This window comes from Odontesthes bonariensis, chromosome 1 (genome assembly GCF_027942865.1).
Source record: "Odontesthes bonariensis isolate fOdoBon6 chromosome 1, fOdoBon6.hap1, whole genome shotgun sequence".
Taxonomy (NCBI): Eukaryota; Metazoa; Chordata; class Actinopteri; order Atheriniformes; family Atherinopsidae; genus Odontesthes; species Odontesthes bonariensis.
This window is the reverse complement of record NC_134506.1, coordinates 40,543,293-40,558,824: the sequence shown is the minus strand read 5'-3', so window position 1 is coordinate 40,558,824 and position 15,532 is coordinate 40,543,293. Positions and strand designations below refer to the sequence as shown.

The window sequence follows — 15,532 nt, the reverse complement described above, 5'->3', positions numbered from 1 at the left end:
CTTTTGAACTGTGTGAAATCAATACTCCATCTTGGCTCGTGTACGGCTGGCAGAGGCAGGCGGTGACAATGCTAAGGAGGCTGATTCTTGCCTCTGACACCACAGAGTTAGATGCTCATCAAACACTGATGCAGCCACTCTCCTGAGACAGAATCAGCAGCTTCAGGGTGCTTATAACTCAGAGAGGCCGCCCTTCCCAGACGGAGTAACGAGAGGCCGAGAGGAGCTACCAAGATTAACGAGTCCCTATGTCACTAATTATCCCAGGAAGCTTCTCCAGTGAGCCATGCTGTGCAGTTTTCTTGCTTTTCTTTAAAAAAATAGACTTTATTTTAATACATATCTCAATGTTTTTTGCATAGGTAGCTGATCCTAGCTAAAGGAAAGGCCAGCTCCTGTAAATGCTGCGCAAACCTTTGACCTCCTTACACAACTACCAGTTTGGAGGGGCCCATTCAAGGTCTAATTTAGCAAACACAAAAGGCACTTTGAAATTCTCCTGAACTGCTGCCCGTGTCAATAAAGGTAGGATGCCAGCTCCACTGCTCCGGTGGCAGGGACAGCATCACAAAACAATACACTGCTATAATAGCTGTAGAGTAAAATGAGCAGAACAAAAGTAATTAGAATAATGTACAGCGACAAAATATTAAATCTCGTGGCTGACTACCTTTAAAATCTTTTAAGCTTTCAGATAGTGTCACAAAACGGCTGCTGAATTCACTTGAAACAGTAATGGAGGATAAGTGCATAATGGAAGAGGAATCTTAAAAATTAGCCACACCGTTATGCACCTCTGAGTATTTGTCCTCTAAGTGCCAAACTGTAAAGCTGCACTGGACACGTGACGTCTGCTGGTGGACCGTACAAAGCTGTAGGTTTGAGGACTGATCCCCAAAAACTTAACATCATTGTTAACTTATCATAGATGAGGGCAAAATTCTATTTATGTAAAGGCAAATTAATATTAAATGACCCTGAGATACATTTAAACAACACCACCAAAGAGTAAAAGCGTGTAAAGCTCGGCAGATTTATTTATATAGCACAGCACAAAGTGCTTTTCAGTGAACATAAAATGCATTAAAACAAAATATATTGACAGCAGTTCATACAGTAAAAGTGAATGGGGGAGTATTAAGGTTTGATCTGTAAGCAGTGAAAGCTCTGGGAGTCTGTTTCACATATGATGCCTGAAAACCTCGTTCTCATGTTTGGATTTAGCTCTGACGACAGAGAGAAAACCTGTTCTGGATAATCTGAGACACCTGGAAGTTTCTTGAGGCAGTAGGAGATCCTGTAGGTGTTTTCTTCAATCTAAACTATGCAAAGCTTTATTCATAAACAACTCTGTGACGATGTAGAAACCTCAGGACTGGAGTTCTGTTCGTTCTGGATCCTCTCCAGCTGTAAATACGTTACTAACAGCGACCAAGCCTGCTGAAGATAAATGCAGGGACCTGCTGTTATAACCCACTGTGAGACATTAGTCCTTTAAATATTCATCTGTTGAAGTTCAGGTCTGAGTTCATAATAACACCCACATTTCTGCCTTCGTTTGTGGTTTTTAACATGAGAGACTGAAGAAACTCTTGTTTCTTTGCTTATAAACATTGTCTCTGTTTAATCTTTGTTCAATAAAAGAACATTTTGTTAAATGCACTTTGGTAAGAGTGACGTAAAGAGGCTGTAGCTCCTCAACGCAGCCGACCCAGGTTAGAGTCCCGGTCTGGGGCCCTTTGGTGCACGTCTCTGCCCCCTTACCTGTCTACCCACTGTTGGATAAAGGCCAAAAAAGGCCCCAAAAACATATATTGGAAACATATTTTCTTGTTTGGTATAAACTAAACCAGTGGGAGATTGTTGAATAAAAAAAAAAAAAAAAGGAAGATGCCCCAAAAAAGAACCCTGTGGAACTCCAAATTTGCTCAGATATAAAATTAGCTCTATAGAATGTGAAGTTAATGTCACACATCTGTTTGTCCAGATGCCACATCACTCATTTGTACGTAGGAAGTGGATTCTAACTTCAGAGAAGTAAATGGACTGTACTTGTATAGCGCTTTTCTAGTCTAGCTGACCTCTCAAAGCACTTCTAACACTACATGCCACATTCATCCGTTCACACAGCAAGTGCATAACTACGTGCTTTCCACCCATTCACACACATCCATACAGCGATGGATGCATGTGGCCCGGGGAAGCCAGAGTTGAACCTCAGCCCTTCTGATTGGGCAACAGACTTAGTGTTCCTACGCACAACTGTGGGATTATCCTCTAAATCTCATCTGTCCATTTCTACGCCTCATAACCAAATGCTAAACCTACTGTATATATCCAAAAAAAAAAAACATAAAAACCTTGTTCTTAATGAGTTTCAACATCTTTATCATCAATATAAAATCCACTTCATGTGACTCCATTAAATAAACACATTTCTGAATGTATTTGGAAGTCTTATAATGTGTTTACATTCATTTGTTGGCCAATAAAAAGCTCAGAGAATCAGATCTCAGCACCATAAAGGCTCGTTAATTAGCAGATCTTTGTATTTGGCAGCACGGTTCAGTTTCTCCTTCTCCTCCAGATCTGACTGTTTTTAGCCAAACAAAACAAAAACTAACAGAGGTAATGGGAGACTGCTTCTATCCCAGCATGCAACACAGCACGACGTACCTCCATATTTTCTCTAGATGGAAAAATGAATTTGTGCTGCCTCTAAGTACAGCAGCATATGATATGCATCAGTTCAACTCGGTGCCCTTTTGTTTCGTTCCGCAGCCCACACGAAAGCAAAGGAAAGTGTCATTTTTTGTATTAAACTCAGTGATCGCTGCACCACAAGCACAAACTTAGGGATTCCTTTGTTGTTTTATGTGAGCTGGCAAGTTGCTTCTGTCCTGACATGGAAACGGAAAATGCATGCAACATGGCTGACAAGTTGTCAGTCTCTTAGCAGCAGGCGTGATTATTATCTGACAGAAAGAAACTAAAATGCTTCCATATTGATGACTTACCGCGAGTGAAGGAGGGGAGTTTGGAGTTTAGAGGATTAAAGGGATTTTAGAAGGTTCCTCTCTGTCTACACCGGTTTTTATAAAGAATTCCTTGTTGGCAATAACTCATCCCAGCAACTTATTCTAAATGAATTTCATCAAATGTTGCTTTGAATATAAAGATGGGCAATGTCAGTCATTGAAAAATAGGATAAATTCCCAAATATTGAATTTAGTTTTGGGTCTATCTACACTTGTTTGATCCAGTTAACTGCACATGATATTTATAATTAGGGCTGGGCGAGTTAACTCGTTATTATCGCGTTAACTTGGTAATTATTTAACGCCGATAAATATTTTATTGTGCATTAACGCATTAAAATAAAAAATAAACTAGCAGGTTACATCACCGTTACAGGTGCTCCTCGGTCTCTGTGGCTGTGTTCGAAACCGCCTACTTCTCCTACTACTCATTCAAACTTTTTGAGTTAGTATGTGAGTTTTAGTAAGCAAGAAGTTCCCGGATGCATACTAGATTCTCCGAAATGTTGGGTATGCATCATGAGGTTACTACTCATACTCAAACTACCCAAGATGCAACGTAACGTGACGTCGCCGATCGTCATTTCCTGTCAAAACGGCAGTTTCAAGCCAGCTACAACGAGGGTAGGTTCACTTCCTGTTTTCAAAACAAAAGCACCAATTGTATCGTAATGGCTTTCCCTATGATAAAAGGCAACGGGTATTTTATGTTGTGAAAATAACCGGAAGTGCGTTGCTCACTGCGGCTAGCTTTAGTAGCGCCGAATTCGTGGGAACAAAATTGTATATAGCCGGTATTTTGTCAGGTTTTCAACACGTTGGGGATCTAAACGACTACTTTCTCACCTGAAAATGTTTCAAATGTTGCTAAAGTTTACAGAGTTTAGAGCTTAAGGGAAATCAGCTTCCAGCCGGCTGATTTCGGCTCGGGCAGGAGCGAAATGCATTGTGGGTAAACGCTCTGCATACTGTCTGATCGATCAGTATGCAGAATGGAAGTATGTAGTATGCGGTTTCGAGGACAGCCTGTGTGAAGCTTACGGAGCTAACCGGCGCTACTTCCTGTTTTACTTGTTTCAACATAAAAGCACGTATTTCAAAATAAATTTAAAAAAAACTCCTGCATTTACAGCCAAGTTGAATTGTCTTCTCAGCGTAGTAGTTCCAGTCTAAAATATCACTTAAAGGCAAAACACACAACTGATAGCAGCAAGTCATTCAAGGAAACAGACAGTGGAGCGAGGCTTCTACATAAAAACTACAGAAAGATGCTGATGTTAAAAGTGTGTTTGCACAACAAATGTTATGGCACTTTCATTCATATGGCAGCACATTTAAAATAAAACTAAATGCTAAAAGCTATACACTACTTTTGGATTCATTTGAATTTAATTAGACTAAAAATTTTAATCGTTGCCCAGCCCTGAATGCAGCAGTAATTGCATGTGAACGTGGCGGTACGCGTGGCTGAGTTTAGCGTCTTTGCCTCCTGCTGCAGTGTGCTGTACGAGTGGAAGGAGCGTCTGAAGCAGGGCTGCCACCTCATCCAGACCACACCCTCCGGGCGTCCAGCCAACATCAGCGGCAATTCCTCCCAGCGCATTTACGTCACCTACCGCCGAGCACCCGAGAGCCAGACGCACGCCGCCCTGGCCGTCACCGACATATGCATCATCATCCCGAGTAAGGGGGAGGCGCCCCCGCACACTTTCTGTAAGGTGGAGAAGAATCTCAACAGCAGCATGGTGAGGAGGATGCTGCTCTATTGAAGTCACTGTGACTAAACTAATTATTCCTGATAAACTCCAGGTATTTCCAGTTTGTTTTTACATCCACAGCAACAGAGTGCGTCATGAATGGACCGACGACATTTGTGTCCATATGTAACAAACTTTAAACGCTCACCTCTCTAGTGATATAGTTCATCAAAGGAAATCCTTGAAAATGGAGGAAAATCCAGGGAGTCGTTTCTCTCCACAGTCGCCTCAGGCACGCTCAGGACGGGAGATTGGACCGAAAAAGAAAAAGTTTTCAGTGCAATCTGTTGGTTTTCTTAGCAAGGAAATTGTTTTTGAATTGGCTCCATATGAACGAATTGGATTATTTAATGAATAATTATGATTACAATGAATTGAATTCCAATTGGCTTGAATTGGACTTACTATCTAAGTGCCTTGAGATGACATTTGTTGTATTTGGCGCTATATAAATAAAAATGAATGAATTGAATTGAACTGAGGTAGAAGGTGCAGCCTTAGGGAAGTTTTTCTGTGCCATCAGAGTTTGAATATGAATTTCTAATATTGAATTTTTACAGCATCAAAATCAGACTTTGAATTTGAAAAAACCAACAGTGTAAAAAAAATAAAATCAATTTCTAAAAGCAAAAATCAGTGGAAAAAAAAATTCAACATCTCAAAAAAAATTCAACTTAAGGAAATTCAGTGGAAAGAGAACCAGAATCAACATCCGGGTAAACAGGTGATCCCTGTCTCAATTCATCCAACGGCCGCCAATCAAGTTACGCTCCATTGGACAGATCAGCCATGTCCACCAACGCGGGTGATGGTGCTTCGGTGAGTGAGTTTACTTTATTTCCCATTTGTGTTAGTAAAACTGAGTAATAGATATTATTAATATCTATTGAGCTGATCTGTCCAATGGAGCGTAACTTGATTGGCTGCCGTTGGATGCATTGAAGTTTAATTTTTCCCACTGAATTTTTTTCCATTTGATTTTTTTCTTTAGAATTTTTTATTTTTTTTACACTGTTGGTTTTTCAAATTCAAAGTCTGATTTCGATGCTGTAAAAATTCAATATTTGAAATTCATATTCAAACTCTGATGGCACAGAAAAACTTCCATACAGCCTGAGGGTAAGTGAGCGTCCCACAAATCCACGTCCCCTATTAGCGCTCGTGGTGTGATATTTTCCCCTTCAAGCCACTGCAGGGCATTTCAAAGTCCGCAGACTGCTGCTCATGTTGTCTGAGCCTTTGTCTGAAATTTAAAACACCAAGAAATTCTCCAGTTAGAAGTCTTAAATCCTCAGCTGCCTCACTTTCCTCGAATATGTCCGTGCAGGTTTCAGAGCATCTTCAATTTAAAATATGCGAAGTGAGTCAGCAACACAGAATGCACAAAGCAAGCCTGATCAGACACGACGGGTTCAGATGCCTCACTTTCTTCTGAGAAAGAGTTTTAAAGTAACAGAGTTGTGATTCAGGAAAAGCTGTGTTTCCAGTTGAACACTTCTTTCTAGTTGCTAGTGGGAGATTTTTTGCCCCGGGTAAGGTGCTCAAACTAGCAGGAACATCCAGTTATGGAAAAAATGGGGAGGCTTTTCATGCCGTGTCTTTCATGGTCCTTTTTTCATCTCCTTTTTCTTTCTCTTTGATGAGGGAAGTCAAGTCCCTCGAGTTGAATTGCCTCCGGTCCTGTGTTTGGTTTTCTCTTCACACAGCGTTTGTACTCCTTCCACTTTCCTGTCATGGTCACTTTGAGTTGTTTTTTTTGGTGAAGTGAAACACAAACCCTCCAATCAAGTGTTAAAACGACGAAAGAACTGATTTTTTTTTCAGCGCTGCTGCAGTATTTACAGGAGGTCAGGTTCTCCTTCATTCTGGGCTACAAAACGCCAGCAATTCAGGAGAAATTAGTTGGGTAACACATAAAGTTGTACATTTAATCATGAAACAAATAGATTTAGAGTAAGTGTGCATGGATGGGGCTCCATCAGCAGCGTGGGCCTGAACACCTGTAAATAATTAGACCTCGATTTCAGGTTTTAAGGTAGTAAGTAAGTAAACTTTATTCATATCGCACCTTTCACAGATAAAGATCACAAAGTGCTTTACAATCAAATACATAAAAACAATTATGAGAAAAGAAAACACCACCAATAAAACAAATGAAAAATTATAAAGTCATAAAAGACGAAAGAGACCATACAAAGATAAAAATAAAAAATATATATATATATAAGTGGCGACATAGGTAAGTTCACCACTGTCTAACTAAAAGCTAGCTTAAATAAAAAAGTTTTCAGCTGCTTCTTAAAAGAAGCTAACTAAGTAGGGAACTGGACCTCTGGTCTGGATTTGAATTGCGTGCCTTTGGTGCCTTTTATGGGTTTAGTTAAATGGTGCGTACTGTATCTGTCCCACTGGACAACATAACCAACTTTTCCCATTTTGCTCTTTATTTGTGTTAGTGGGGCTCTGCTGTCTACCTGTGCTACAAGAAGTCTGTGGCCAAAACCAACACAATAGCCTACAAAGCAGGTAAGCTCTGACCTGAACCGCAGAAACGTCAGATAACACGTTGTCTGTCGATACTTTTCTCTCCTTCCTCAGCTCTGCTTCTCATTATTGACTTCAGAGTGTAATTTTAGATAAATGCTCAAAGTTTCCTGCTGCTCTTTGAGTCATAAATTAATCAGGTGTGCTGGAAATGGTTCTTGGTTTATCTTGAGGTCATGAATATTTATTGCGTTAAATGTTTTGCCTCTCTCTGCATTCGCTGGAAGTTTTTTTGTTGGTGTAGAAATAAATAACCAGAGTTTACTGGCTGCATGAGGGCATTCGGCTACAAGTTGGAGCTTGTTTGAGCACGCTGACGCCTCCACGGTGGAGTGATGAGATAAGCCTCCGCAGGTCATTAGTCCCTGTTTAAGTGTTTAAGTGCTGCATTTTCAAATGTTTTTATAGGAGACACCAGTGATGAAATATGTTTGAGGTGTTGGTGCCAAAATCACTGGCAGGTTTTCCTCTGATGAACCTCTGAGTGTGGCTGTGTCGGGCTCAGCCTCAGACTGGCTGGCTCAGGTTCTGTTGTACATGTCTTGAATACTCAGCAGACTCTGCATGGAGTCTCTGACTGAATTATCTTTATTTTTAACATTTGAGGTTGCAGTCATGGACAAATGTTACGAGTTTGATACAGAAGTGTTTGTATTTAGATGAATTTGTGTTTTTTTTAAATGTTTAAATGAAATATCGTGACTTTGTGAGTCAGCAGACTTCTCTGTATGTACAGGGAAGTTAACTGTGTGTTGAATATAGCATCATACTGTTTTATTATTCAGTGTTAATTATTCAGTTAATTCATAGATTTTATCCATTCAAATGATCATATTGTTAAAAGATTCAAAAAAGAAATTGATGTGAAATGTACTTTCTGTTCTATACAGACTGAAACTGTTACCCATTTATTTTGGCACTGCCCTATTGTCCAAAGACTGTGGAGTGATATCTGTAACTTTATCGCTAACAATATTCAAATCAAATCAAATCAAATTTATTTATATAGCACATTTCATGTACAAACAGTTCAAAGTGCTTTACATAAAATAAATATTGACAATGAGTTTAATTTATCTTGGAGGAGTGTATTGTTTGGGCTCCCTGACTTTAACAAAACCAAAGAAAAAGCCAACATAACTTTTATTATCAACCAAAATTTCATACCCATAAACTTAATTTATTACAAAACTAACAAAAACTGCAGAGTAGCCAGGACACCAGAAAACTAAAAACTGAAGAAGCGGAAAACAAGAAACAAAATCTGATAATGACTATGAACATTCATGAAAAAAAAACATCTTTTCTTGCCTTTCTCGGTGAGCTCAGGCAGTACATGACCTCCATTAAATTCTCAAACAACCAGAAAGCGATTAAGCCTGTTGATATCTGTGAACACTTGAATATTTTAATGTGACCTCTTTCATCCCCTGGCGTAATGTAAAAAAAAAAAAAAAAAAAAAAAAAAAAGATTCTCTCAATCCCTCATTGATTGGATAACCCCTCCCCACCATCACCCCACCCCCACATCTCGCGCATGCTTGACGAGCTGTGACGTGCGCGGGCAGATTTGTGTGCGTGCAGCTGCAGATCTCAGAAATGGTAAATGCTGAGTTGAAGTTATAACAGAAAGTGAATGAGTAAATGATGAATAATTTAAAAAAAAACAAAAAACAAAAACATTTTCTTTCCCCTGCTGCGTCCTGTGAGCCGAGTTCCGGGCTCGTTTTGGTGTTGATCAAAGGAGTCCGGCTAGTTGGCTGGGGCTTAAAAAATAAAGCGTTTTGCTTCTCAAAACAATATGCGTTAAAAAGAGTAATACATTTGTGACCCCAGCCAACTAGCCGGACTACTTTCGTCAACGCCAAAACGAGGCTGGAACTCTGCTCACAGGACGCAGCAGGGGGTAAGAAGATGTTCATTAATGATATTGCTAATATGGGATGTCATACAGCTTCATGTCAAAAGAGGCGAACTATCCCTTTAATCCTTCCATGTTAGAGTTGGGATCAAGTGCTCTCTGTTTATTGATTATCAGTAAGTGTGAGCACCTCTATAAAGGCAGAAGTTTGGAGCATTCAGGTGTGTGTTAACACAACGCCAAGGAGGAAAGACATCAGCAGTGATCTTAGAGAAGCAACTGTTGCTGCCCATCAGTCTGGGAAGGGTTATTAAGACCAGAGAAAGATTATTTACTTTAGTTTAGTGGAAAACATTCAAGACGGCTGTCAATCTTCCCGGGAGCAAGGTCAAACAAGGAAATAAGAATTTTAGAAGCAGCCGTTTTTATCTTTGGGATCACATTAGATTCCCGGAAGAGAAAAATAAGACAAACCCTGGATCTGGAAAAGTTTTTTTTACCAGCATGGGCGTGCTTTAAAAGGGAAAAAACCGAAGTATGAGAATCTAAGATCAATCAAACTGTCAGAAACTAACAGCCAGTAGCTTGGTTCTGCATGGCTTATAGTTTGTAGCTGCGTTTTTACCTGATACGTCATCGTAGAGTTCAGGAAAGTATGTTCTTTCTGAAACGATATGTTTTCCTGAAGCAATTATAGCCAAAGTTAAATGTAGCAGTGTTTAAAAGGTTCATGAAATAAAGTCATGAGACCTAATTAAAAGTGGCTGATGCGTTTCTGTTCACACTTTCTCTACTTTAAAGTTCATTTGCTTTTTTTTTGCATCCACATTTGCTTTTGATTGACGGTCACAAGGGGCAGTTTGTTCTTAACCTCCCTCTAAACTCTAGATTAAATTCACAGTTTGCTCGTGTTGTTTTTCTGTTCCCCTTTAAGGTTTATTCAGCAGATATCCAGAGGAGGACTATGAGTCATTCCCTCTGCCAGAGTCTGTCCCTCTCTTCTGCCTTCCCATGGGAGCCACAATCGAGTGCTGGCCAGCAAACACCAAATACTCCCTCCCTGTTTTCTCCACCTTTGTCCTCACCGGAGCCTCTGGAGAGAAGGTGAGACGGATGGATGGATGGGTGGGTGGGCACACTTTTCTGCTCTTTTCTCTCGTTTGCACCGATCCAGATTGCTGATAGCAGCAGCAGCAGATACAAGAAGCCACCTGTGACTGTTAGACCTCATCAACAGACTGCAGCTGGCATCACTGCAGACAAACACACTACTGTGGGGCTCAAGAAGCCACTATGTGCCGCATGCCAGAAGGAAAAGTGGGTCAAGCTTGTTGCAATTGTCTGGTGAAAACGCGTGAGACTCTGTAAAAGTTCTATTTCAGGGTTAGCGAACAAACAAAGCCAGAAAGGACGCTAACGGCACACTTAAGCTTGTTCATTTGTGGGGTTATAAAACGCAGATGGTGACACTGCATATGATGACAGGGGAAAATGACCTGACGGTTCTGCTTTCAGAAGGTTTATTAACTTCGCTCCCAGTTTTAACTGGGTTATTATGAAAAGAGAGGTGATTATAAGGCTTATAAACACCATAATGTATACAGCATTTATACTAATTGCAACCTAAAACTGTTGTTTTTTCCACCAAAGGGGTTCCAGTGCTGGTATTGAGTCGCTTCTTAACTCAGAACAAGTTATTTCTGCTTCCACCTCCAAAGTTTGGTCTTAAGTATATAAAAAACAAAGAACCACGGAGGTTCAGTTTCATTTTTAATAATTTGGATGTGCTGTTGAAGCAGCAGTGAGTGAACATGAGCTCGGCGTTCCTCTCATTGTTCTTCTGTTTAATGTTTTAGATCACCAGTCTTTGAACGCCACTCGTTCACAGCCACTGTTTGCAGCTACATTTATTAACATATATGTTTTGAAAAAGTCAGCTGGTGTTTATAGGTCCCACTGGAAACATCATGTCTAAATCTCTTCATAAATATGGGTTAGTAGTCAGAAACGAGCAATTTTATTGATACTGTGATATATATCGATATTTCGTTGCCCGATAAAGTATCGATTTTTCAGCCACGAGTATCAATTATTATTTTTTTTAATTACATTTTTTTTTTAAAGCAAACTTTGTTGAAAAGTCAGACGTTACAATTAGTGAAAACACAGAACATTAAGGTAATACAATACAATGCCAGGGGGTCACATTATACAAAACAGTGATAAATTAGTTCATAAAAATGTTGTATAAAGTGCACAGCTCTCACGTTTGTGACATGTTCGTTTGTTTCTGTTTGTCTGGCGGTGTTGTCCTTCCGGTTCAAAGGTTGGACCACCAGTCCAATCAGCGACAATTCATGTCAAATCACACTAACCCTTCTTTCCCCCAGAAAATGATGATCGAATCGTATCGTTGGCTGAATATCGTGTATCGTATCGTGAGATTAGTGTATCGCTACAGCCCTAGTAATGTTTGTGCGTAAGCACACCTCTACTTTCTAAAAGGGACTCTGCTTCCTACAGACCATGTTTGATATATCTTTTAGATGGAACGCTGCAGAAGAAACACGTTTAAATGTGTTTAACTGACAGAAGGGGATGAGTGTGACTCATGTGCAGATGGAAAAGGGAAACACAGACATTCTCGGGTTCAAAATCTGAACACAAACTCCGCCCGGCTGTGCTGATCTTCGGAAAACGGTCCTGTTGGGATGAGACCGGCGTCGACACGTTTCGGTGAAACACAATCGTGACGGAAAACAAGTATCCTCCAAAGCGTCCTGATGTTTAACGGCGTTGGCTCCGGAGAACAGTGTTAGTTAGAGGTCAGCCGGAGCCAAACACTGCTGCTGACTCACGTTTCTGTGTGTGCAGGTGTGCTGTGTGTGTGTGTTTGGATGTGAGCTGGATGCCTGATGTAACACATGCAGGATATTTGCTGAGAACAGTGTGTATGCTGAATTGTCTTTTACTGGCCAAGGTTTTTGAGAGGCTCAGCAGGATGGTGGCAGCCTGCAGAGTCTGGGTTCAACAGAACAGCTGCCTGTTGGCTGATGTGTACACAAACGCACACTTTTCTCTAAAGCTATGAGCTATGTCAAAGGTCCAGTGTGTAAGATGTAGGGAAATCTGAACATCCTTTACCTCACCCTGAACTACGCAGCTTTAGTAACATGGTAGGGGAATTGGGGCATCATTTGGCTATACATTCCATGTTCTTTCTTTTTTTTTGACAGATTTTTATTGGTTTTCAACAGAAACACAAAATATACATTTTGCCATCATGTAAGTAAAAAAGATAGATAAAATACATTAAAATGTTGCCATCCATCTATTATAAGCAGGCAAATCTTCCAGTTAACTGCCCCCCATCTGCCCCCACAGTGCAAACAGTCACCCTCCTCATATTGCTCTGTATACATACACATCTCCCATTAAGGTAGTCCATGGCTGTGTTTGACACCGCATACTTCTCCTACTACTCATACTAACTTTTTGAGTTAGTAAGCGAGAAGTTCCCGGATGCATACTAGATTCTCTGAAATGTTGGGTATGCATCATGAGGTTACTACTCATACTCAACCTACCCAAGATGCAACGTAACTTGACGACGCCAATCGTCATTTCCTGTCAAAACGACAGTTTCAAGCTAGCTACAACGAGGGTAGGTTCACTTCCTGTTTTCAAAACAAAAGCACCAATTGTATCGTAATGGCTTTCCCGATGATAAAAGGCAACGGGTATTTTATTTTGTGAAAATAACCGGAAGTGCGTTGCTCACTGCAGCTAGCTTTAGTAGCACCGAATTCGTGGGAACAAAATTGTAAATAGCCGGTATTTTGTCAGGTTTTCAACACGTTGGGGATCTAAACGACTACTTTCTCACCTGAAAATGTTTCAAATGTTGCTAAAGTTTACAGAGTTTAGAGCTTAAGTGAAATCAGCTTCAGGCCGGCTGATTTCGGCTCGGGCAGGAGCGAAATGCATTGTGGGTAAACGCTCTGCATACTGTCTGATCGATGAGTATGTCGTATGCAGTATGGAAGTATGTAGTTTGCAAGTATGGAGTATGTAGTATGTAGTATGTAGTATGGAGTAGTATGCGGTTTCGAACTCAGCACAAGTCACATCAGCCTCCCACAGAGTAAACAGTGATACATCGAACAGACTTAAAATAATTAAATATGGTGGTATGTAACTGCAAGAAAAGACCCTTACGGATTTATATCAGGTGGGCGTGGCCATTGTAAGGAAGACTGGCCCCTCATCACGAGCTGAGTCAACTCGTCAGGTAGATAGTTGAGCAGAGGAGTCCACATTTCATTAAAGTACCTCTCATTATCCTTCACAACTGCACTAAGTCTTTCACGGGGGAGGACCCGGAATATTTCCCGATACCATAAGGTGACAGTAGGTGATTTAACATTGATCCAGTTAATTAAAATACATTTTCTGGCCAATAGTAGTAATTTGTCGCATAGTTTGAACTTCAAACGGGTTAGAGTCGCCTCCTTTGAGGGGAGGATGAAGAGGCCAGGGTCCCTCCTCACCTTTGCTTGAAAGATGCCACTCAGTTCCCGTGAGATCGTACCCCAAAATTTTTTTTATCAATTTACATTGTCAGAAGTAATGGTAATATGTTCCTACCCCTCTATGGCACTGGTTACAGAGAGGTGAAACCTGACGGTCCATCTTATTTAGTATGTAAGGGGTTAGGTGTAGACGGTGTAATATTTTATACTGTGTTTCTCTCAATCTATTATATGTAAAGGTGGATTTAAATACTTTAATGGCCTCTTGCCAGTTTTCCATGTTCTAAAGGTGCACTAAACATCTTATTTTATCACCTGCTTTGAGTGCATCTTTAAACTTAGTAGAGGAAAAAGTATCCAGAATAAAAGTCATTATTATGAGAATGAAAGTTCTCTTGTTTGTTTCGTTCTAATTCTGATTGTCACCTTTTTTTCCCCTTTATGTGTGTAATTAATGGGTTGTTTTTTATTCAAACCACCCCAGAATGAGGCCCTTGCATAAGTGGAAATGGGCTAATCGGCAAAAAGAACAGACGTTGTTGTTAGCATAATAAGTGTTTTTTTTTTTTTTAAACGAGCTGATCATTCATAAATATTCAGAGAATAAAAGTATGATTCTGCTCATTGAATTAAGCCAATTTCCCTAACACAGCAAGCGCATTGATCCACATGAAGACAAACAGAGACGTGGGTCATGCCGTTCCCTTCAGAGGAAAAGTAAAAAACCGGCTCACACAGGTGCTGCAGCAGATAAGCCCGCCAGCTTTGATCTATGCATGAATTGGGAAATTGTCTCATATTTCCAGGAAGCGGGGGGTGGTTGTTTGGTTCAATGCTGCCAGTGGTTCAGCTGGCCGCTTGTTTGGCCCACAGTCGGCACTCGTGGTACAGGAACGGTGAAACTAGACTCACTTTCGGTCAATAGAAGATTTACTATCAAACAATAATTAGAGGTTTCACTTCTATTCTGAGAGTGTTGCGTGTTTTAGCTCCGTTAGATTGTTGCGGAAATTTTAGTAAGGCACAGAGTCAGTTATTTTCTGAGGAGATAAGATGCTTTTAATAATATCTTGCAAGAGAGAACAACACAGAACAGAGTTCAGAGTTGCTCTGACTCTTAGGCGAAAACAAGTCAGTTAATATACAGGTTAATACGTAGTCACTCCTTTGATATGTTCAAGACTTTGTTATCTATCTTTCCTCCCTTTCTACAGCCAAGGCGCCTCGGTATCGTGCCATCTTCCCTGTCGAACTCCTTAAAGTTGTTAAATCATAAGAGCACAATACCCTCATTGAAAGAGGGAGAAAAGAGAAAAACAAGTGTCTTAAATGAGTTATTACCGGGTGATACAGAGTAACACTCATACAATGTATATGTAAATTAATTTTTCCCTTACAAGATCAATGAAACCGATCCAGCTTTTGACCCTGAGAGTTGGGCCTGAACCCTCAACAGAAGTCACCGCTCTACCGGATGAGCTATAAAGGCCCCCGAGTCGGTGTTAGAGTTGATTTCTTTTAAAGTTTACGTCCAGTTAATGCCAACAGGTATAGGAGTATATGTGAGGATTATTAGTGATTGATTAATCAACAGAAAACTGATTGGCAACAACTTTGAAAGGTCACGAATTTCAGCTGAAAGGCAGATACGCTAACATGGGAATATTTCTTACTTTTATTTTTGCAATAGTTTTGTTAATGCTCCAATAAAACAAGTAATTCTAAGATGTCAAGTTGGGTTTAGAAAAATTGTAGGTGGCGTTTTCTTTTCAAATAAAGACTTATTAAAAGCTTCGTTGC

General features: G+C 40.3%; 1 protein-coding gene across 10 annotated transcripts in view; it reads left to right on the top strand.

The window, feature by feature from the left end:
- The window catches only part of LOC142380994 (C-myc promoter-binding protein-like), a 106,831-nt gene that overhangs the window by 29,289 nt on the left and 62,010 nt on the right, over positions 1-15,532 (top strand). For all 10 annotated transcript variants that reach the window (XM_075466889.1, XM_075466892.1, XM_075466887.1 and 7 more), the window contains exons 3-5: positions 4,537-4,783; positions 7,252-7,321; positions 10,135-10,304. In XM_075466889.1, coding sequence (XP_075323004.1) covers positions 4,537-4,783; positions 7,252-7,321; positions 10,135-10,304 — 487 coding nt within the window. The remainder of the gene's footprint in view (positions 1-4,536; positions 4,784-7,251; positions 7,322-10,134; positions 10,305-15,532) is intronic.